At 37.6% G+C, this 22647-nt stretch overlaps 1 protein-coding gene across 2 annotated transcripts; it reads left to right on the top strand.

The window, feature by feature from the left end:
- The first annotated feature begins 1039 nt into the window (after positions 1 to 1039).
- Positions 1040 to 21601, top strand: LOC137276932 (dynactin subunit 3-like). Of its 2 annotated transcripts, XM_067808582.1 has the most exons (8): positions 1040 to 1173; positions 6025 to 6045; positions 15578 to 15662; positions 16507 to 16593; positions 17021 to 17104; positions 17828 to 17886; positions 18134 to 18193; positions 21144 to 21601. In XM_067808582.1, exons 1-8 carry the CDS (start codon positions 1075 to 1077, stop codon positions 21231 to 21233), a joined length of 585 nt encoding a protein of 194 aa, XP_067664683.1. In that variant the 5' UTR covers positions 1040 to 1074; the 3' UTR covers positions 21234 to 21601. The 2 variants fall into 2 exon arrangements, with proteins under 2 accessions (XP_067664683.1, XP_067664684.1); XM_067808583.1 differs by lacking the exon at positions 6025 to 6045 and having other exon boundaries at positions 1054 to 1173.
- The last annotated feature ends 1046 nt before the right edge of the window (positions 21602 to 22647 follow it).

Raw genomic sequence — 22647 nt, forward strand, 5'->3', positions numbered from 1 at the left:
ATTTTGATCTTCTTAAAAAATCACAGAAAGACTTTTCATGCTAAGAAGGAATTTGCAGGTATGCTTTGAATGTTTGTTGTTTTTATACCTCAATCGCTGTAACAACCTATAAGCAAAGAAAAGATGGAAAAACACCCACCAAAACCCTAACACATCACCAGCAAACACCTTCGTACCCGTGGTCGATTTCAAATGTTCGCTCAACGCTGAAATGTACACCTGTCTGGGTTGTCTATCTGGGTTTCCAAGACCCGTAGCGACGGATATGAACACATGCACATTTCAGAGCGCAAGCAGGTGGTCAGTTAATATGTCTCACGGTCTCTGGACCGCATTATTTTCCTTTCTGGAGCTTTGAATCTCTAAATGAAGCTCTAACGGACGCAAGTTTAGACTTCCTCGGGTTCTGAATCCCCCATCCCATTGGGACTCCTTTTCAGTTTAAGGAGATTATTTGTCAAAATGATCGAGCGTTAGTCTGATGGTCAAAAAGTAGAATGATCCGCCTACACAGTGGTTTAGATATATATCCTATCTCAGTACTTTGTGGAATATGACGTCATTTAAAAACTTTCACGTGGGTTGCCTGTGTGACTGTTCTCATGTATATAAATCTACAACAAACGACACCACCTGTTTGGGATCTATCTATCTATCTATCTATCTATCTATCTATCTATCTATCTATCTATCTGCAATTAAGGGTATTATTTCAAACGTTAACAGCTATTTCTTTGTCAGTGTAGGAAAAGACAGAAAATCCTTTGAAGGTATTTATTCGTTCTCAGCTTCGTCTGATGTGCGAAACACATTCGACGGTGTACGTCATAACATGTGACTTTACGTCTGCCTCAAGTGAGTCATCGATCAAAGGGAGGTAATGATGTGGTGCCAATAAAAGTGATGCTCCACGTCATATTTTCCCGTTTCATCAGAAAGTAAATCCTACATTGTTTTGAAGCAAGTATGTAAACGATATTATGACGTTTTACAGCGAATACACTATTAACGAGTGAATGATTCAGAAAACTTCACCGACAAATTTCTGGAGAGCACATCACTGGTGTAGAAAAGATGGCGTCCACCTGCCAAATTGATGTGCTAGAAAAGAGAATTGAAAGGCTTGAAGCTCTCGTTTTCGGTAACGCTGATAAAGATGCGTTATACCCAAAGGTACATGACGATATGAGATTAGTTATGTTTGTGTATTTTATGTAATTATCCACTTTACAGCATGATGAGTGATGTCTGTGATGTAAATTAGCAACTATCTAGATCGACATTAGTACGTTCTGAATATTCACCGTTTTTCTTATATGAGTTACGGTGGAAGTCTTTTAAGCATGTTAAGTGGAAGCAAACATGGATGTGCATATGTTATTTATACCGTTGAAAACACGGGGCCATTTATTTCACATTGCTAAATTTAGCATGCTTCTTGAATGAGTTTCTGTCTATGATCTTTGAAAGTGTAAGACATTCGCCCGTATCCCCCTGAATTTTAATGATGAAGACAAAATATGTATGCGTCATACAGTAGATAGCTTTCACACGAACATTATAGTGTATTCCTAGTTCAAAAGGTTAATTGAATGTTTCTAAAGTCAGTCAAGTTTGACACAATTTTGATTTTCCTTTTCAAACCAAGCTAAGATGGGTTGACAACAATCCATACTTTAACATAAAAACTTACTGCAGATAGGTGTCATAATGCAGTCAGTTGTGTGATCAGAATTGAATGGTGTCATCTAGCTTGTGACGTACCATTATTAGTTACGCCATGTTTTGAAAGGGTGTATGGAACTGTAAGATCCTTGCAATTCCATATTTCCTGAGGTGCAAGGAAATACAGAATTTACAAGAATCTTCCAGTCCCGTACACCCTTTCAAAACACTTGTGTGATGCATGTATTTCCCTTAAAATCTGCTTATTTAGCTTATCTTTAAAGAACATCCAACATTCAGCAGATGCAAAATGTTTTGCCGTCATCTTTCCTAAACGATCATAAAGGCATGGTTTATAATAAAAATGATGAAATTTGAGGTTTTATTAAACGAAATTGTGAAATACTTTTATTGACACAAGCAAAGATAAAAAAATATATTTTGTTGCTTTTTTAATACTCATAACTGTATATGCCAGCTCTAAATTTTTGAGGTGATCAGCCATTTGGCAGCCACATTTCATCTAAGGTCAAGGTCATTTGTCCAAGCTGTGTTATGTGTCAAAGGACAGATTTGACAGTGTGTATGGTTCGTGCACCCTGACAAGTACACCTACATGGTTTTGTATGCTTTTGGTATCAACCAATCAGGATTTGACAAAATTATCTTAAGGGTAATAAATTACCATGTGCATATTTGTAATATCATATCCGTGCACTAAGTTTATGTTCATGATTTTTGTGGCAATGGGAATTGTATTTTTTTTTAATTAGACAATAAGAATGGCATTGTATGATACATAGGTTATCACACTTAAGTGTTTTAGGATAGTTAATATAATGCTTTAGGAATAAAGACACCACAAACAGCTAGTGTCTAGTAATATCAGGAATGGTTAGCGATTATGATGTCATCGCAGACCTCATGTAGCAATGGAACAATCAAACCTGTCATATATTAAAGACCCGCCATATGCATATATATTAGGTAATATGATTTGATTTAAGGGGGATATGTGTGCAATATGTTTGACATAAAAACAAGCAAATACTGAATCAGACACATCCAAAGTTCCAGTTGCAAAAAGATGCTGATCGCTAAGGAAAGTACAAGCCAAGGAAAATATGTTACCAATTGTTTTTAATTCAGATGATGATACAGCATTTTAATTTTTATGTAAGGTTTGAATTTCAATGATTTGATGAATTAAAGATTATCTGAATGTCTTTTTACAGATCTGTTTCTAATACTAACATGAGCAGTGGGAATCTAGTTTTGGAAATATGGCATGCATAGGTGATAAATGACAGCTACCCATAAATAACAGCATGTTCACCATAGAAAAGACCAAAATTTTATGTGTGTGCATAATTAATTTTTATTTTCAGTAAATATGCATCCATAAATGAAACCACTGTGCTTATGTTATTCTCTTTGTTATAAACGACATTATGGTTTTGATATTCCTGCAGGTTGAGGGTGGCGACTGGGATTTTGGTGGGGTCGGATGGGAATGGATAAGAGCCATTATACGTTTTTGTCGTTTGTCATCAAAAGATACAATTGTTCAGGTTTTGTTCTTAATATATGTGTCAAGTGACATAGGCAACTCAGTTGTAAGTCGACTGTTGTAAATCTGCACATTGTTTGTAAATTTGTGAGAATTTAGAATTTTATTGCCTGCTATTGACTTGGAAATAAAAAATTCTTTTTCCAGCGATGGAAGCATCAGCTGTAAGTGTCCCCTTAACAAGCATAAACCAAACAGAGGTCCATTTTGTGCTGACCTGTTGTCACTTGTGGCTAGATCATTTAGTTGAGGGTCAAAATTGACTTTCAGTTTCACATGCAGAAATGAGAATTGATAGGTCTCATGAGTGGTGATCAATTGGGTTATCATGATTCATGAATATGTTTACATTAAGTTTTAATCGATTGCGTGTGATAAAAGTATGGCATGTGACTTGTTGGGCCTTGTCATGATTTAATGTGCTTTGAAGCATTTTTGAACTGTTGGGCATCTCAAAATTTGAAAAAATAGACGTTAATACACACAACTACAGGAAAGCCTGTGGTTAGGATTCATGAATATGTTTACATTAAGTTTTAATCGATTGCGTGTGATAAAAGCATAGCATGTGACTTGTTGGGCCTTGTCATGATTTAATGTACTTTGAAGCATTTTTGAACTGTTGGGCATCTCAAAATTTTAAAAAATAGATGTTATACACACAACTACAGGAAAGCCTGTGGTTAGGATTAAATTTAAACTTGTCGATTAACATGACTAATGGGATTAAAAAGTCAGGATCTGTAATTTGTCATTAATATGTGTCAATGTGTGAAAGTCGCATAGTTTGATATGCACAAATTCAACCCCAGGATTGTTGGTCCAGGCTTCATTATCTACAAATTACAATACAGCTTCAATACTGCTAAGGTTATATAACAAACCAGTGAAGAGTCAGGTTAGAATCAGCAGCCTATGTTTGATGTAAAATGCGACTAACGGGATGGGGTGGTCAGGTTGGCTAACTTGGTTGACACATGTCATCGTATCCCATTTGCAATGATCAGTGTTCGTGCTGTTGATCACAGGAATATCTGGTTCTGACTTGATTATTCATTGATCGCCACCATAGAGCCTGATAATTACTGGGTTTGGCTTTAAGCAACAAACCAACCAACCAACAGTAAACAACAAATGAAAATAGAACGTAGAGAGGATAATCCGTTGTCTTTTTTTTGTTCCAGAATTGTATGTTTCAAATGTTTCTCACACTGACTGTGTTGCTTTGTTTTTAGACATCTTTTTCTCATAACAGACGAATAATCCAGATATTTTGTGTGAGACGATTTCATTTTTATTGCTTCAGTCAGGTATATTAAAAACAAAAAAAGTTACAAAGTACACATGTATTTCCGTTTTGTACCTGGTTGCCATAGCATTTTCATGACGTTCAATTTTCAGTGACAAAAATACCCTGCCAAACTGTGGAGTTCAATTACATTCATAATGCTTCCATATTACCTATGACGACGAACATATTGCGGTTCATATTTTTCATAAGATACCATAGGGCAAAATATCACTTTGTCATGGTAACATGACATCAAGAACAATGCCATGATGCCACAGTTTTTCTGTGACGTTGCATTCTACGTGTGGTGACGACTGATAGCCAGCCCATGTTTGAATTTAGATTTTCCTTGAAGTTTAAGACTTCATTAATGAAAAGAATATTATATTCGTGCCAATAACAGACTATGTTTACGACACTCGTGCCTAAATATTGATATGTCCCTCGCTCTCACTCAGGAAATACCGACATTTAGGCTCTCCTGTCGTAAACATAGTATGTTATGGGCATAAATATAATATCTTCTATTTATCATGTTTATGGTCACTGTACCATAGAATGTCTGAGACAAAAGCAGGAAGACAATGATTTGTTTGTCATTGAGGTAATGTTGAAGGAAGCAAGATATGATGTGTTGTAATTTTGAATATCAGATTCCCCTTATTTTGCAATTAAGTCTTTCTTGAAAACAATAATCAGCTTGTATTTGATGTTGGCTTAAACTGCTTGCTTTATGATCTGATCCTGTGTAAATTACTTCTCAGTCCTTGATCTGTGACACTGGTATGAGAAGTATCATAGTTCTGTTATGAAACGCTGAATGATGCAGGGGTGATGTGGTGGCATACTGGATAAAGCTTTCACTCATCATGCTGAAAATGGGTTTGATTCCCCACATGGGTGAAATGTGTGAATCTCATTCTTGGTTTACCTTGCATGCTATGGCTGGAATAATGCTTCAGTGGAAGTGAAACCATGCTCAAATACCTCAATAATTGTTAAACCTGTGAAAAAGCGTTTTGAGCTTTCTTAACATTTATTTTTAAATATGATTTTTTGAAGTATTAAATATTTGATATTATGATAAATAATAATGGCCATTTATACAGCACCTGTTCCAAACACTTGTGCTTGCTCATAGTGCTAACACATTATTATCCCGGATAACCCAAGCTGCCTGTTAGGCGCTAGAAGGTTATAGTCATATGACTTATCTGACCGGGTACCCATTTTCAGCTCATTCTCAAATGAACCTTGTAAAGAAAATTATATTTTTTCCACTATGAGTGGGTGAGGAAAGAAATAACATTCTGGCATATGTTTTTATGACATGCTGTTCGAGATGGTCAGAGTGAAAAAAAAAATGAGAATTACCACCTTACTGTCCTTTGATTACTCTTCCTGTTATCTCATTATCCTCATTGTGTCTTGTTCATGTCACATGTATGTGCATGCAGCCTGATTAACTTGTGTTTGTTTCCTTGTTTTCTTGTCACAGGATTCCAGCCTAGGTCCACAGGTAAAACACAGCTTGTCTTGCTTCACATGCTTGTTGCTTGCACAGTCACCTCACTAACCCAGCTTCTCCACAGTGTAAGGCCTGTAAGTCTCATGAGGCACTACTTTGTTCCTAAGCTGGCTCCTCTCTCCATTTCCGCAAGCAAACGTGCGATATGTGAGATGTTGCCCAGCTGACACTGGTACTAGATTTCCGGTGACAAGCATGTATTAAAAATACAGCTCTGGTTCCAAATTGTGCAACTGACAAATATGACTTCACTAGAATGGACCAAGTGTACAACCATGTTTGGCTGTCACAGCTGTTCATAGTTGGCTAATTTGGGATGGTTAGATCAGAAATTTGTTACCCTGCAACTGAAAGGATTATTGGTTCCTTACTGTCAACAGTTTGAAAAGGTATAAAACATAGTTTGTCTCCGGAATTACAAAGGTCATTTGAAGTGCCATGATGTACTTACAGGCCCTATTGGTATGTTAGCAGAAGTTATGTGAAATATCTTCATTAGGCCACAACAAATGACTATTTACTACATTGTTTTATGTTTAAAAGCCAATGAATTGTAAAAAAACAAATTTTGTCAGAAAGGACATCAGGAGTATTGTGGAATTTTAATCAGATGAGTGGGGCAATGGTGATGGGCTTGTACTTTGTCTTCTGTGTTTGGTTTAATCACCTGCGTAAATCTGTCAGGATTTCCATCAAGATTCTTTCTCAACACTAACACAGTAATGATAGGTTTGTTAGATAAATTCCTTGTTTCTCGTTACCAACCTGAATCACTGGGGTAATTTCTTCCTGTAGATGCTAATATTAAATTGACATTTCCCTGAAGAGTGAGTGAGAGTGGATTGGGTAGTCTAGTGGTTGAAGTGTTCGCATGTTAAGCCAAAGACCAAGGTTTGATTCCCCACATTGGTACGTGTGAAGACCATTTTTGGTGTTCCTTTGCCATGATATTGATGGACTATTGCTAGAAGCGGCATAAAACCCAACTCACTCACTCACTCACGTGTAGCATATGTCATACATCAAAGCCTACCACACTTACTTTGTACTCTCAGAACATTCTATATTATCACCATGGAAATTCATTGTTGTTCACAACTGAAATACAAGAACATGATGAATGGTAGGAGAGGTCATATTGAACATTAGAACAGATTTTACGTTTATCAATTTTGTAATGTAGTATTAAAGTCAAGATAAATAATAACTTCCTCCCAATCTTATCCCGTATATCTTCAGGGCTTGCGTTTCAGAAAGACGGGTCCAAAACCAGACATTGTGACAAAGTCCCAAGAAACAAGGATATTTATTTTACTTGCCTGATGGAGTAATCTGAGATTTATGTTCGTTAAACACCTCAATTTGAGTTTTGTGTGTGACTTGTTTGCAGTTTCCTTTAGTTTTATGCAGCTTTGTTTGTCTGAAATGAACTAATTTGATGTGGCCTTTAACTAATATGTTTAGCAAAGTATGTTACCAATATGACAATGTATAGCACATTATGAATCTTACTAACGGGGCTGGTCTGTCTTGTATTACAATGAATACATAGTACCATGTGTAACGATTGGGGTGTTCATTAACAGGACGTCTCTTTGGGTGATACAATTTCACTGTTAGTTTACCACAATTAAGTTAATGACATAGATAGTATTCTTGTGGGACAAGTGAAGAAAGTCTTTACGTGCTAAGTGACAGTATTTTGTGATACATGTTACAACTACTAAGATAGCATAAACCTATCGCATGATAACAGATACTTATATATTGCTTGTGATTATACACAGATGAGGACTTTACTCTCTTGGGCATCCTCGATATCTCCAGTGTATACGTTCCAATAAATCTCCATTGCACCCAGGATGATACATCTATGGCTCAGCCAGATAGTTTTATTACATCCCTTTGCTGGCACCGCATTCTCACTGTAGCCAGTTAGCTACCATTAAGTTGCTGTTACATCTGAGCTTGCCAGTGTTAACAAAGATAACTGCAAAGGTTTGTCCCTAGTGCGACTAAGATTTTTGGGAAATCATACTGACAAATTGACAGGTCCAAAACTTTTTAAGAAATCGCAAGAACTCCTCCTCTTTCAGAGTACCTCTACATCATTTGTGTTGCCAACTTAAATCGGATAGTGACTGATACGCTCAACAACTTCCCACAGTAGACACCTGGGCCTCCTTTCACAAAGCACTATGGTGATTGTAAGTCACCAAGGTAGCCTTAGTACAGTGTTAAAGAATGGGAGTTGAGGTTAACCTTAGTAAAACTTAGTAATGGTTGCTTTCTGAAAGGACTCCCTGACTGAATTAAAAGCCAGCAAAGGAATGTAATAAATTCATAGCTGAGCCGTAGATGCATCCAGGGCACAGTGGAGATTTATTGGAACATATATCCTGGTGATATGGTTGGCGTTTCTCAGGCTGTGTCATGTGTACTACTGTTTGGAATTGGTCAAAATCTCTTAATTGATGACTGTTTCATTACAACCGATCATAGAAAATAATTGGTTAACATCATGTATCAAATTTTCCTTTTATGTTTGTTAATAGACAGAAGTTTGCATTTGCAAATTTCAAGATTCTAAAGGATTGCTGGTATCCTGGGAACATAAATGTCCTGGAATATTTAAGATAATTCAGTCTTGGAATGAATTTGTAGCGCTTATGACATGTATATTTGACGACAGACAAAAACAACCTTGTGAAAAATATTGCTTATACACACGTGTGTATCAAATTGTTTGTGTTTGGTCATGAGTAAACATGATGAATTGATTGGTCATTTCGTCAGTGTGACCAGTCTTTATTATTTCACTTAATCACCACTAGAGAGTACTTCTCTTTTTGTTTCCTCTGAATCAGTGGTGGCATTGTTACCTAAGTGTGCTTCATAACATTTTCCAGTTGGGGATTTAGACATTTGCTTGTCGTAACAAGGATCTGTTTTTGAGTACAAAATGTGAAGCCCATTCTTGGTATCCCTCATTTATATTTTGATGAACTTTTTGGGAAAAAAAACATTTCCAATCGTACTCACTTCCATCACAAGTTGTTTTGCCTAGATGCATAATCGTAGCAGTTGTAATATTGTATGAATTTCCTAGAATGATAATCATGATAATTGTAATACTGTATGAGCTGCCCAGAATGGTAATCATGATAATAGCAATGCTGTATGACTTGCATCAAATGTTAACCGTGATTATTGTAATATTGAATGATCAGGCTTTGTTGACTGCATGTTAACCTCCAATTCATCAGTCATTTGGAGTCAGTAATTGGGCACCCCTTATAAGCAAAATGGGACTATGGGGTAACTCAGTGGTAAAAGCGTCTGCTCCTCATACCTAATGTCCAGGTTCGATTCCCCACATGGGTACAAAGTGTTAAGTCCATTTTTGGTGTCCACCACCGTGATATTGCTGGAGTATTGCTTAAAGCAGGGCAAAACCATATACTCTCATTCACAGTGATTGAAAATATTATTGTGGCAGATGTTTGACTTAATCAACAATGTCGCCCAACCTTTTTTTCCTGTCTATCTTAGTGTTGGGAATTAGTTGAAATCTCATAAGTGATGACTGGTTCATTGCCAACGAGCAATCGTAAAAAAAAAAAATTGGTTGGCATCATTTTTCATTATTTCCTATTCAGGTTGTTATTGAAGATAAGTATAATGTGGTTCTCTGTTTTGGGGTGGTGTTTTTTGTTGTATTTAGAACTTTGCATCTGGTGTAAAATGAAATTTGCTACTTGAAAGGAATGACAAATATACCATGGATGTAAACTTCCTGGAAATAAATTGCAAGAGATATGCATTCAGTAAATGAAGTGAGTTTTCTGGAATGTAAACATGTTTTCAAGCCTTGACAGCTTCTAAGATATGTTCCATTGTCAAGTGTTCAAGACACTACACTAAAGAGCAGTTCCAAAATAGCTTTTTTCTCAAGTGTGGATTGATTGCTTGGTGGTTTGTTTCAGTTAATCTTACCACAACTAGTGTCTCTTCAAGACAGGGATTATAAAACAGACCAGACAATGTATTATGTCCCACTCAGCCTTACTTTCTATTGTAACAAAATATAGAAACTTTCACACTACTGGTTAGAAAGCTCTACTTATGCAACCTTACAGGGAGATGTTCTCTGATATTCATGGAAACAGGTATCACATCAGAGGAATACAAATTGCAAGATTTGATAGAGATGGTTGATTATTCTCTCATTTTCTTATGAAGTAAAGAATTTCCCAGCGTTTGAAACTATTATCTCAGAATTGCCATGGCTGATTTTACTGTGAGCTACCTCAATTATAATGTATTAAGTACATATCATGGTATTTGTAACCCCAATTTTAAACTTTATATACCTGAAAACAAAAGAATATATAAACACCATAAAACCAGCTGTGATACTGCCAGCTCTTGCAGGATTCAAATGAAACAGAGTGTTAAGTAGACTTGGAGTTGGTAAAGTGTCTCCCAGTAGGTCATTCCAGTTTGAACAGCAGCATGCAGAGTATCATAGTGATATCCAGGTGTGTAGCATGCCATATTTGTAGGTTACAAAGCTTCATACAAAGCTACAGTATTGAGCTCTTTCCCAACCTTTTAGCATCAATACATGTGTAAGCCCACACTTTTTTTCTTTATTATGGCATCAGACCCCATCTTCCATCCCACTACACATTCTTCTGTAAATGCAAAAATCTTAGATGTTGAATCCTATGTCATCTTTGAATAGTTTGGGCCAAACCAGGAACTACTTAGTTTTAGGATACATGGATGTAATATGTGGACACAACAGATTTTTAGCCAAGTTTCACATATGGGATTCTTGACAACTGTTTCCATCTGTTATAAAAATTGAGTGATTCTTCGGATTACCTGAAACACACGAAATCCTTTTTGCATAGAAGGTACAAACAACAAAGAACTTTGGCTTGTCATGGTTAATGCTTTATGTGTCCCTAATGGTAACCCTGTCATCAACACTGGTGATTTTTAAACGGTTGATTGTTGGTGATTTGTTTTGCTGTTAGCTGAATGTAGGTGGGTGCATGGGTGGTCCCGGTGGCAATTCAGGTTTGGAATAGATCCCAAGGCACCTAGGTTTGTTGTGCATGATAAATTAAGGGATGGAGTGATCAGACTTTGTGACATACTTGATTGTCAAGTCTCATGTCCTGATGGTGAGGGTATTGCTGATAATTTGATAAGGTTTGTCTGGCCCAGATGAAATAGCTCTTGCATCGAGAAAACAAAAAAATGATCTATCAAGTAGAGTATTAGATAAGAAATACATAGAAGTTTAATTTGTTTTCAAAATAAACATTCTTGTACAAAAAGAGGGGAAAAACCCAACTGATTACTGCGATATTGACATGTTAAGTAAATGTTTATTGTGTGAATGAATGAAGTGCTCTGTCTGACATCATTGAGGATCTTTGACGCCTAGGTTAGACAAAAAGTACCGGCATTTGACGTAGGTCCTATAGACCCTGAGGACAGAAATGATCAGTGTCGTATGGCAGTCTGACTATTTTTCATAGCCGTGATAAACACATATCACAAATGTCATTTTTGATACTTAAGTCCATGATTCATCGTATGGCACAGAAGAAAACAAATTGAAGTTGACGTCAAACAACATGTTATTTTTTTCATGTATGGGACAACTGGAAGCTCAGGCTTTCTGTGTGTTTTGTTTTCTTTTTTGTGAAAAACAAACTTGATAGACTATGAAATCATCATCATAACAGCAGGTGGGAATGTATTTGTGAATATGTGTTGTATATAGTTGTTTTCCACTTGTCACTGCCTTAACTTACAAGTTGGGTAGACAAAAGAGTCATGACCTGAAATAATTCTCTTTGGTTATCTTCCATTGAAGGTGATATGTTCGCCATTGTTCGCACATCCATAAAGCAAGTGACACAACTCCTAAACCTTGTCTATCAATGCTACATCAAGGAATTTAGTTAAAATCTAACAAAATATTCAACAATTTGTACTTGGTCATGTGAAATTGACTGAAAATCACTGGAAAATGTCTGACTGCATATGGGCAAGAAGACTTGTACAAGAATGTGTTCATTTGTTTTGAAATAATAGCAAATGATGGTTGTCACATACCTGTGAAGATCTGAGTTAGAATTGATCTTCAGTAACCCCATGCTTGTCGTAAGAGGTGACTAATGGGATCAGGTGGTTAGGCTCGCTGACATGGTTGACACATGCTATCGTAGATCAATGTTCATGCCATTGTCTGGTCCAGACTCAATTGCCTACAGACTGCTGTCATAAAGCTGGAATGTTGTGATCAATGTGGAGTTATGGGTACCAAATTCACAATAGCATATATATCACATTATTTCCATCCTCGATATCTCCAGGGTATACGTTCCGATAAGTCTCCACTTTACCCTGGACGCATCTACGGCTCTGCCAGATAAATTTATTACCTCCCTTTGCTGGTTCAGCCTTCTCACAGTAGCCAATCAGCTAGGCCGCCGTTATAACCGAGCTTGCCAGTGTCAACAAAGGTAGCGGTCGCAACTGCAAAGGTTTGCTCGCAGTGCTTCCCAGATTTTAAGGAAATCATATAAATTGACAGGTCCGAAACTTTAAAACAACATATGCAAGAAAGCCTTCTACCTCTTCCAGAGAACCTCTGCATGGTTTCTGTTGACAAGTATAATTGGTTAGATAATTCAAAAAATGAAAGTGAGTTGTGATTGGTTCGCTCAACTTCCCAGCGTAGACACCTGACTGGATCAAAAGACAGTCAAGGGAGGTAATAAATTTATCGGACAGAGCCGTAGATGCGTCCAGGGTAATGTGGAGACTTATCGGAACGTATACCCTGGAGACATCGAGGATGCATTATTTAGTGTGTAGTTACTTTTACTTTTGAGTATATATGTCCACTGTTAATGATTATGGTAATATTTGAATTTTAATGATGGGTTAAACTTTGCCAGGATATGGTCGTTAAATTGATAAAAGTGGCTTAAAACCCAATATAGTGATTCACTCACACCGAGAAATTGAACTCTGTGATGGTTTTATGCCTAAAGGTTTGCGGTACATCACACGATATGTTCGTTGTCCATGGTAGCAGTGAGATTTTATGTGTTCCTTGTGGATTTTCATCATCCCTCATCAAAAGTGTGATTGTTAGGCTGACTTAAAAAATTTTTCATGCAGTTTATCAGGTAATTTTGATAGAACATGTATTTTTCTCTTGAACTAGAGTGGATTAGAATCAGACACTTATTATGAACCCAGATTCCAGATAGCTATATGTTCACTGACTGATTCATAATTGTAACTGTTAAGGGAAAAAACAGATTGTTAAGAGAAGAATATGACTAAATACGTTTCTAGTTAGAAACTGCCCAAATATGACATCACTTTCAGAAGCTTGTTATGTCATCATGTAGGCCATGTTTAGCAAAACATGTTTAGTAACATCTGGACTGGATTGACATTTGACTCCGACATCAGACTGTGGCTATACATGTAAATGTCAAAAAGTGTCGTGTAACAATATACATGGAATATTGGAAATGTTCTGGAATGTAATAATGTCATTGATGTGTGGACAAATCACTAACTGGAAGGTCGATTTAGTGTTGTTTCATTTTAAAACATGTTGTGGCAATTTTCCACGGCAGCGAGAACCCCCTGGTGATCCCAATGGTGTGTGTAGTGGTGATTTTGTCTCAGCTTGCATGTTGTTGTCTGGAAACCCATTTTGTGGGCATGACACCATGATGCCCTGCACAGCTTACCTTGCACAACACTTTACAACCTGCTGGATATTGTCATGGGTGTCATGTACAATCCAAAGATGTCAAGTCTTTGAATGGTATTTAGCAGTAATACTCACAAATGGGAATTATGTGGCTGTCAATTTATTATGACTGCCACTTTTTCAGGGTATATAGTTCCTCCTCCATCAGGTGAGATTGAAGACCATAAATTGTCTCTCATATGCTGTCATAACAATGAATATATGTTTCCAGTGTTCCCCAAAGACAGCTGTATAATGCCATGCTTTCATCATAATTCAGAGTATCTTTTCATTGTGTTATGGGGTAGCCAAGTGGTTATAGCTCTTGTTCATCATGAAGAAGATATAGGTTTGAATCCACACTTTAGTTTAATACAATGTGTGTATCCTATTTGTGGTGTACCCTGCAGTGATATTGCTGAAATATTGTTAAATGTAGCATAAAAAGTCACTTCTCATCACACGAAACACCTGGGTTTGATTCCCCACATAGGTACAATGTTTGAATTCAGTTTTTGGTGTATGTTGTTATATTGCTTGAATATAACCATACTCTCTGAGTCTATTATGTCAGATAAATTGTTTTATTAGTCTGCTATAGAACATTTCAAAACAAATTTGTCAGCCAGAAATAATGGATGAAATTCAGGGTGTTTTTGCTTGTGACTTTGAATAAATGGTTTATGCATTGGCTAGATGGGGACTTGAGAGACTTTGAAATGATTCATTTATTGTTTCTTATCATCATTATTGAAATCTTTACTTTTTTTTACAGTTTTGTGTGAGTTAATTAATGTATGTTTGGTATGTTATCTGCAGATCACAAATGAATAGCTGTATGAATTTGACCTGAAGTTTCTCTGTTTGATGCAAACTAAGTTTTGGAATGCAGTTTATATATATGGAATCTGATTACAACAGAGAAAAATGTTGAAACAGTTTGTTTGGGATGGAGGAGGCATAAGTTCACAGTTTTCCAGGATATTAAACTGAAATAGTCTTCTTTCTCAATACTTTATCTTGGAATCTGTTGAGAGATACTTAAAGTTGGCAGGTACTCATCCAAAATGCAGATATCTACCATGATAGCATCACAGATATCTGCTGGTATGAAATTTTTTTTAGATCCTTGGCATTTCATATTTTTTGTTTGATATTTACTTACCGTGTTTATAGAGCCTTTAACTACAGACAAACTTTGCCTCCTTTCATAGTTTAGTAACCCTGGAAACCAAACTTGTATGTATTGTGTATTTACAATTGCTAGTCAAAAAAGGGGTGGGATTTTCATGGAGTTGACTGTATGTTTTAGACACTGCAACAGAAAACCAGGGATATTATTTTTTTAGTCTAAAGGTGATATTTAGGAAAACAGTTGTTTGGTTTTGTTCATGAAACTATATATGTTTTTTCTGTGTATATATGCAAGTATTGTTGAAATCAGACTCAAGAATTGAAGAATACAATTTAATGATCACATAATTCATCTGTCATATTGATACATAAACATACATATGAGGTTCATATTCATTGCATTAATGTATTGATTCATGTTTCATCATATTAATCATACATATTTCAGTCATTTCATCCTCACAACATAACCTATGTCTCTTCAAGCATGTGCATGCAGATAGATATTGACACACCTGCTCCAGGTGTGCTTTGGTGAGGCAGGTGTACAGCTGTATGGTGAAAGGTGTTGTATGATGTTTATTTCAGTGTATAGACAATTTGTCGAACATCCAGAGCAAGGTGGTAGCAGCTACAGCTGGTAGGAAGAAGATACCTAAAGCATATGAAAGACGTAAGTTTACCACGAGGCACATGATACATCCTATGCTGACCTCAAAAGTTGACTTGAGAATAGTGTTGGTTAAAATCTCATGATTCTCTACAACTGCTTCTTTAAAACTGATCAGTCATTGAAAATAGTTGGTCAGCATCATTTATCAAATTTTACTGTTTTGTTTGTGCACAAAAAAAAAAAAAATAGTGAATAATGATAGAGAGAAAAACATGTAGTCCTTTGTTTCTGTTCTTGCAAATTCCACTAAATGCATTTGGAAATTTCAGATCTTTAAAGGATGACTAGTATGTTAGGAACATGAATTTCCTGGAATCTTAAAAGTTAAAGATAAATTCAATCATGACTTAAAACGAGCTTGTAGTTCTTATTAATGTAAAGTCAGTGCCACAGACAAAAGCAACCTTATGGACAATGTTGCTAATGCAAAGAAGTGTTCCCAAATTGTTTGTTTTCGATTATTAGAAAACATTTGCTAGGTTGTGTAGTCAGTGCAGACACTCTTCTGTGTAATTGGACCACCATTTCTGGAGATTGTTTGTTGTTTAGTGCCTGTCAGCTTGTTGCCTGTAAATGTTCTAGTTCAGTCAAGCAATCCAGTGACTGATACTGATAAGTCTGCTGACTATGAAGATCTAGGTGGTAGGTTGGTAATGAGCATGTAATCTTCATGGAATTACATTAAATTGTTGACCACTACTTGCTTATGCTGTAGATCACTGGATTGGCTAGTCCAGACTTGATTATTTACAGACCAATGCCATAAAGCTGGAATATGGCAGAGTGACACATAAAACTGCACTCACTCACTTGTCTGTTTATATTGATGATCATGATGTTTCAGTGCCTGACCTCCAGAACTACCTTGACCCTTCTTATACCGAGGAACTGACCACTTCTAATGACACCAAAGCTGAAATCATCCTTGCAGGTCAGACAAAGATATTTGTTGTAATATAATACCCTTCTGGGTGCCTTCTCTTGTGTCATGTAGTCACAGTGGTGTTCAGGTTGTGTGCTAGCTGAGTGGTTAAAGTATCCGCTTGTAACGCTGAAGTCCCAGGTTCGATTCCTCACATGGGTACAATGTGTCAAGCCCATTCTTGGTGTCCTCCCTCCGGCTGGAAGTGTATTATCACCAAATGAAATAATATTTACTCTTTAATTATGCTTATCTTTACTACTATCAGAGAAACAAAACTATGGAACATAGATCTCTGCCTAATGATGACGATTTGAAGGCCAGGAAGTAAGTAATTGGTGTACACAGCAGCAGTAGATAAAATCTCATGTCTGGGGACTTTTCTGTACAGTAGGACGTTTGATATTGTTAATTCTTAAGGGCATTGTGTTCACAGAGGAGGACTTCCTTCGTCAGCAGGCGACTCGACTGGAGAGGATGCAGAACTTGGAGGAGCTGTTTGATAGTGAGCACATAAAGGGTAGGTGTCAGTGAACATATAAAGGGTAGGTGACAGTGAACACGTAAAGGGTAGGTGTCAGTGAACATATAAAGGGTAGGTGACAGTGAACACATAAAGGGTAGGTGTCAGGGAACATATAAAGGGTAGGTAACAGTGAACACATAAAGGGTAGGTGTCAGGGAACATATAAAGGGTAGGTAACAGTGAATGTATAAAGGGTAGGTGACAGTGAACACATAAAGGGTATATGTCAGTGAACTTACAGGGGGTAGGTGTCAGTGCACATATTTATAAAGGGTAGGTGTCAGTAACTGCTTAAAAGATAAATGTCAATCACTGCGCAAAGAAAGGATATCAGGCAGTGCATAAAGGATGGGTATAAAGGATAGGTGTCACTGAATGCATGAAGGATGGGTATCAGTCAGTGCATAAAGGACTAGTATAAAGGGTGGGTGTCACTGAAGGCACAAAGAATGGGTGTCAGGGCATAAAGGGTAGGTGTCATGCAATGCATAAAACTTGGCTCTCAGTGAATGTGTAAAGAGTGGGTGCATCTTGTCCATCAATGGAGATCATACTCAGATAATAATGAATTATTCTTGACATCTATAGATCAAAGATACTAAAATGTAACACTTGCATTAACTGTTTAATCTTTGAAAGTAGAATGTCAAGGATGAATTCACAGATTTTGGTTTGGTTGAAGGGGGATAACTCTTATTATTTACCTTAACATTCCAGCTACACCAAAACTGGCAGGGAAATTGCATGAACTCAGTCAAATTCAGATCAAACAACAGGTAAGTGAGTGAAAGTTAGTGAGTCAGTGCTGTAGTTTTGTATTTCAATGTATCAATAAAAAAAATAGAAGCCAATAATGATACTGAATGGCTCCATATTTGGATTTTCCTTGTTATCTAATTCCTGTATTTTTGTTATTGAGGGTTACATGTTTCTAACAGATTAAATATCGCCACAATTGAGATTTTACGTATAAAGGCTGGTGAAAGATGAATGTTTGAAAGATGAATCTGAATGCCATTGCAGGACCAAGCCTCCCAGTTTAATGATGAAGCCAGAGCCTGTTTAGAAGCCTACAACTCTATAGTATCCTTCAGAAACATTGCTCACAGATTGAAATTCACTGGGATCGGAACTCTCAACTTGATGTGAATCAGATTTCCTTATCTTGGACACCCTTTTCTGGATCACAAGGACATTGACCCTGACCCCTCAGGTGTATGACATGACTGACTTGGTGTTGTCCTGATCTGGGAACTCATGCTTGTCATGGGATGATGTTATTGAGGGGGTGTATGACATGACTGACTTGGTGTTGTCCAGACCTGGGAACTCATGCTTGTCATGGGATGATGTTACTGAGGGGTGTATGACATGACTGACTTGGTGTTGTCCAGACCTGGGAACTCATGCTTGTCATGGGATGATGTTACTGATGGGGTGTATGACATGACTGACTTGGTGTTGTCCAGACCTGGGAACTCATGCTTGTCATGGGATGATGTTACTGAGGGGTGTATGACATGACTGACTTGGTGTTGTCCAGACCTGGGAACTCATGCTTGTCATGGGATGATGTTACTGAGGGGTGTATGACATGACTGACTTGGTGTTGTCCAGACCTGGGAACTCATGCTTGTCATGGGATGATGTTACTGATGGGGTGTATGACATGACTGACTTGGTGTTGTCCAGACCTGGGAACTCATGCTTGTCATGGGATGATGTTACTGAGGGGTGTATGACATGACTGACTTGGTGTTGTCCAGACCTGGGAACTCATGCTTGTCATGGGATGATGTTACTGAGGGGTGTATGACATGACTGACTTGGTGTTGTCCAGACCTGGGAACTCATGCTTGTCATGGGATGATGTTACTGAGGGGTGTATGACATGACTGACTTGGTGTTGTCCAGACCTGGGAACTCATGCTTGTCATGGGATGATGTTACTGATGGGGTGTATGACATGACTGACTTGGTGTTGTCCAGACCTGGGAACTCATGCTTGTCATGGGATGATGTTACTGAGGGGTGTATGACATGACTGACTTGGTGTTGTCCAGACCTGGGAACTCATGCTTGTCATGGGATGATGTTACTGAGGGGTGTATGACATGACTGACTTGGTGTTGTCCAGACCTGGGAACTCATGCTTGTCATGGGATGATGTTACTGAGGGGTGTATGACATGACTGACTTGGTGTTGTCCAGACCTGGGAACTCATGCTTGTCATGGGATGATGTTACTGATGGGGTGTATGACATGACTGACTTGGTGTTGTCCAGACCTGGGAACTCATGCTTGTCATGGGATGATGTTACTGAGGGGTGTATGACATGACTGACTTGGTGTTGTCCAGACCTGGGAACTCATGCTTGTCATGGGATGATGTTACTGAGGGGTGTATGACATGACTGACTTGGTGTTGTCCTGATCTGGGAACTCATGCTTGTCATGGGATGATGTTATTGAAGGGTTGTATGACATGACTGACTGCACTTTGCTATCCACCATCCATTTCTTATGCTTTCCACCGCTGGTGTGTGTCATGGTCATCTTGTCATAAACTTGTGTCAGGGATGATTGCCTGACATTGTATCCCAGTAGCATAGTACTGATAACTAGTCTGGTTCAGAGTTGATTATTTACTCATAGATGGATCCATGGAGATCCATGTTAGAATTGACCTTCAGTGACCCATGCTTTTCATAAGACTTTAAGAGTAGTGTTCGAAATACCTGCTGTCACGTGTGCAGGTACGCTTTGGTCAAGGCTGATAAGCCCTGTGGTGTTGCTGAAATGTTTGGGAGTTTCATACCTTGATAGGATGCAACTAACAGGATTGTGTGGTCAGACTTGCTGACACGTCATCCTATCACATTTGTGTAGGTGAACGCTCATGCTGTTGATCACTGGATTGTCTGGTCCAGACTGGATTAGTAACTGACCACTGCCATATGGCAGGAATATTGCTGAATGCAGCATTAGACAATCCACCAACACATTTCTGGAATATTGCTGATTAACAAAGAAAGATGGAAATAATAACAGTATTTAATCAAGGAGGCAATATTTATGGAGCTCACCAATTTTTTTTATTGCATGGGTAATTTTTAGATATGTGCCATTGCAAACCCTGCATAACAGTGATTCTTGAAAAACAAAAAAAACACGAAAAAACATTGTCATCCCTGCTTCCCTGCTGAATTTGAAAGAATGGTGTGATCATGAATGTCCATATGGCTGTAATACAACCAACAGACTAAAACATTGTTTGATTACAAATGAGGAAATGCATCATAAATTACTGTGAACCGAAGAATAGTTCTCTCACAACCTTGTTTCATGTCATGCATAAGTTGATGATAAAGTGAACCCAAATTAGCTTCATTTTAATGTTGATTCTTTGGAGCTTGTAGAGTTATCTCCCTTTTAATATGGAGATGTTCAATCTTTTGTTGTGTTGTGGTTGAAGCAACAAACGTTTCACTGAGATTCTTCGCTCAGTAATGGAAAACTGGTGAATAATCTCAATAAGATGTTGTTTATGAAACCTTACCGTTTGCTCGTGTTTTTTGCTGAGCGGTCTTGCAAACTGGAAAATATCTTTTCAAATTGCTGTGAAAGCTTGGTTCATTTCCGATGCGAAATTCCAGTCTACATGTGACGTGTCATATAGAAATACAGTAAAGTAAATTTCAGACCAGTTCTATATTATCCTGTCACAACAGTTTGTATATATATTGGTGGCCAATCACAGCGGTCACCAAGTTTATACCAGTGGAGGTTAACAACAAAGCCACAACATGGACGCAGTCCGACAATATATTTGACTCTTCCAAACATTTATTACATCACAAGCAGTAAAAAATAATGTGTAAAGATTGGAATGCTTTTTTGAAAAGTAACCAAAAAATGGTGTGGTTTCTGGATTGGAAGGCAGTAATTAATTTTTTAGCATTTAATGGATTAACATTTAGTTACATGTCTTACCATTTTGTAGTCTGCCAGAATTCCTTGACCATCGTCCAGGTAACATTGTTATCAAAGCAGTTTGTTCAGTGGGATGAAATCCTGACAAAAGCAGAGATAGCTGCTCAGCCAAGGAAGTCCAAGGACTGATAACAGCACAAGCAGCAACACCATGGCATCCTGTGCAATCTGAAAAGTCGGCTAATTTATTTCTAACCATCTTGTCTTGTAGAACAATATCACTTCTTATCGGATAAGGGCTTCAGGTGAATATTTTCTAAATTTTTTGTGTGCTTGTCAAATGTAAGAGACTTGTGATCATACTAAATTTCTTTTTTCCCCACAAAAAAGCACTATTTATACATGTATGTGGAGGAAGTATTGTTTTGTTATTCTTGTATTTTTTTTGTAGATGGTGTGTACAGTCACTGTAGTTTCACCTGAAATTGTTCATTGCTTGCTCTCATCTCTTGTATATATTGCTATGCATATAAATCATTAAAATATTGTCATGCTGATATTGATCCTTTGATTGATGTTAAATGTGCTGGGGACTTCTTCATGCCACAGTCCCCACTACTCAATGGAACCTGTGAAGATGAGAATTGGTCCTCATGGTTGTCTTAAGAAGTGACAGGGTGGTCAGGTTCGCTGATGTGTTTGTTATGTGTAATCACATCCCGTTTGATAGATGTTCATGATCATTGTACGTAACAGGTCCAATCGTCTTGACCCAGAGAGAGATCATTGGTATTTTACTTATTTATATATTACAAGGACTCCACAGCCACCCTTGCATACATATACTCTTGCATACATACACACACCTTCACACAAGCTCAGAATCATGTGCACACAGATCACGCTTATAAAAGTCAATACATGACCAGTAGTTAGGAGAAAATATCAATGATAGTGAAACTCATAACATTTTTTTATATCAACACTTGGAAATTGTTTTAGTTAACAAGTTACTAACCAGAACAGTTACACACTTTTGTATATATGAAAATTTATGTTGTTGAAACAACTGCAGGATCTTGAAATGCAACTTAACATGTGTCCCCATATTTTGGCAGAGGATGTCTTTCTTCAGTTTGTATATTGCCATCAATGCGTCTTTGCATTCCTGGTGTTCCCCCTGTGGTAGTGTGAAATATTTGCTACAAGCGACGTAAAGCCATGCTCGCTCATTTCCTATTTACTCATTGCTTTTTTGATAGCTGGAAGATTGCTGTGTGGGGGGTAAAACTTTACTCACTCACTCGTCAAATCAGCACGTAGGTACCACTTTTTCCAGTTGCAGATTTAAAATGTCCTGCTGCCCTGTCAAGCTTTTTCAGAAATTCCTTATGTCATATGTCTAAGCCACAAATTCGTAATGTTTTCTATTATACCATGGGATGGATCTTGTCCATCGTTTCCGGTTTGGTGTCAACCGAATCGGGCAAGCAATTCTCATGCTTAGAATGGTGGAACACAAAGTATCAAGTCTGAGGCAAACTGATTTGTGCTGCCCTTAGTGCCATCTCCCTATCGGACTAGTGCCTGAAACGCATAAGCG

This window comes from Haliotis asinina, chromosome 3 (genome assembly GCF_037392515.1).
Source record: "Haliotis asinina isolate JCU_RB_2024 chromosome 3, JCU_Hal_asi_v2, whole genome shotgun sequence".
In the NCBI taxonomy this organism is placed as follows: domain Eukaryota; kingdom Metazoa; phylum Mollusca; class Gastropoda; order Lepetellida; family Haliotidae; genus Haliotis; species Haliotis asinina.

What these genes read in the sequence shown, in the direction of transcription:
- LOC137276932 (XM_067808582.1), top strand. Translation starts at nt 1,075, where the DNA reads ATGGCGTCCACCTGCCAAATTGATGTGCTAGAAAAGAGAATTGAAAGG. An exon ending in AGCTGAAATCATCCTTGCAG is followed by an intron (nt 16,594 to 17,020) that starts GTCAGACAAAGA and finishes TTGTGTTCACAG; the next exon opens with AGGAGGACTTCCTTCGTCAG. An exon ending in TGATAGTGAGCACATAAAGG is followed by an intron (nt 17,105 to 17,827) that starts GTAGGTGTCAGT and finishes TTAACATTCCAG; the next exon opens with CTACACCAAAACTGGCAGGG.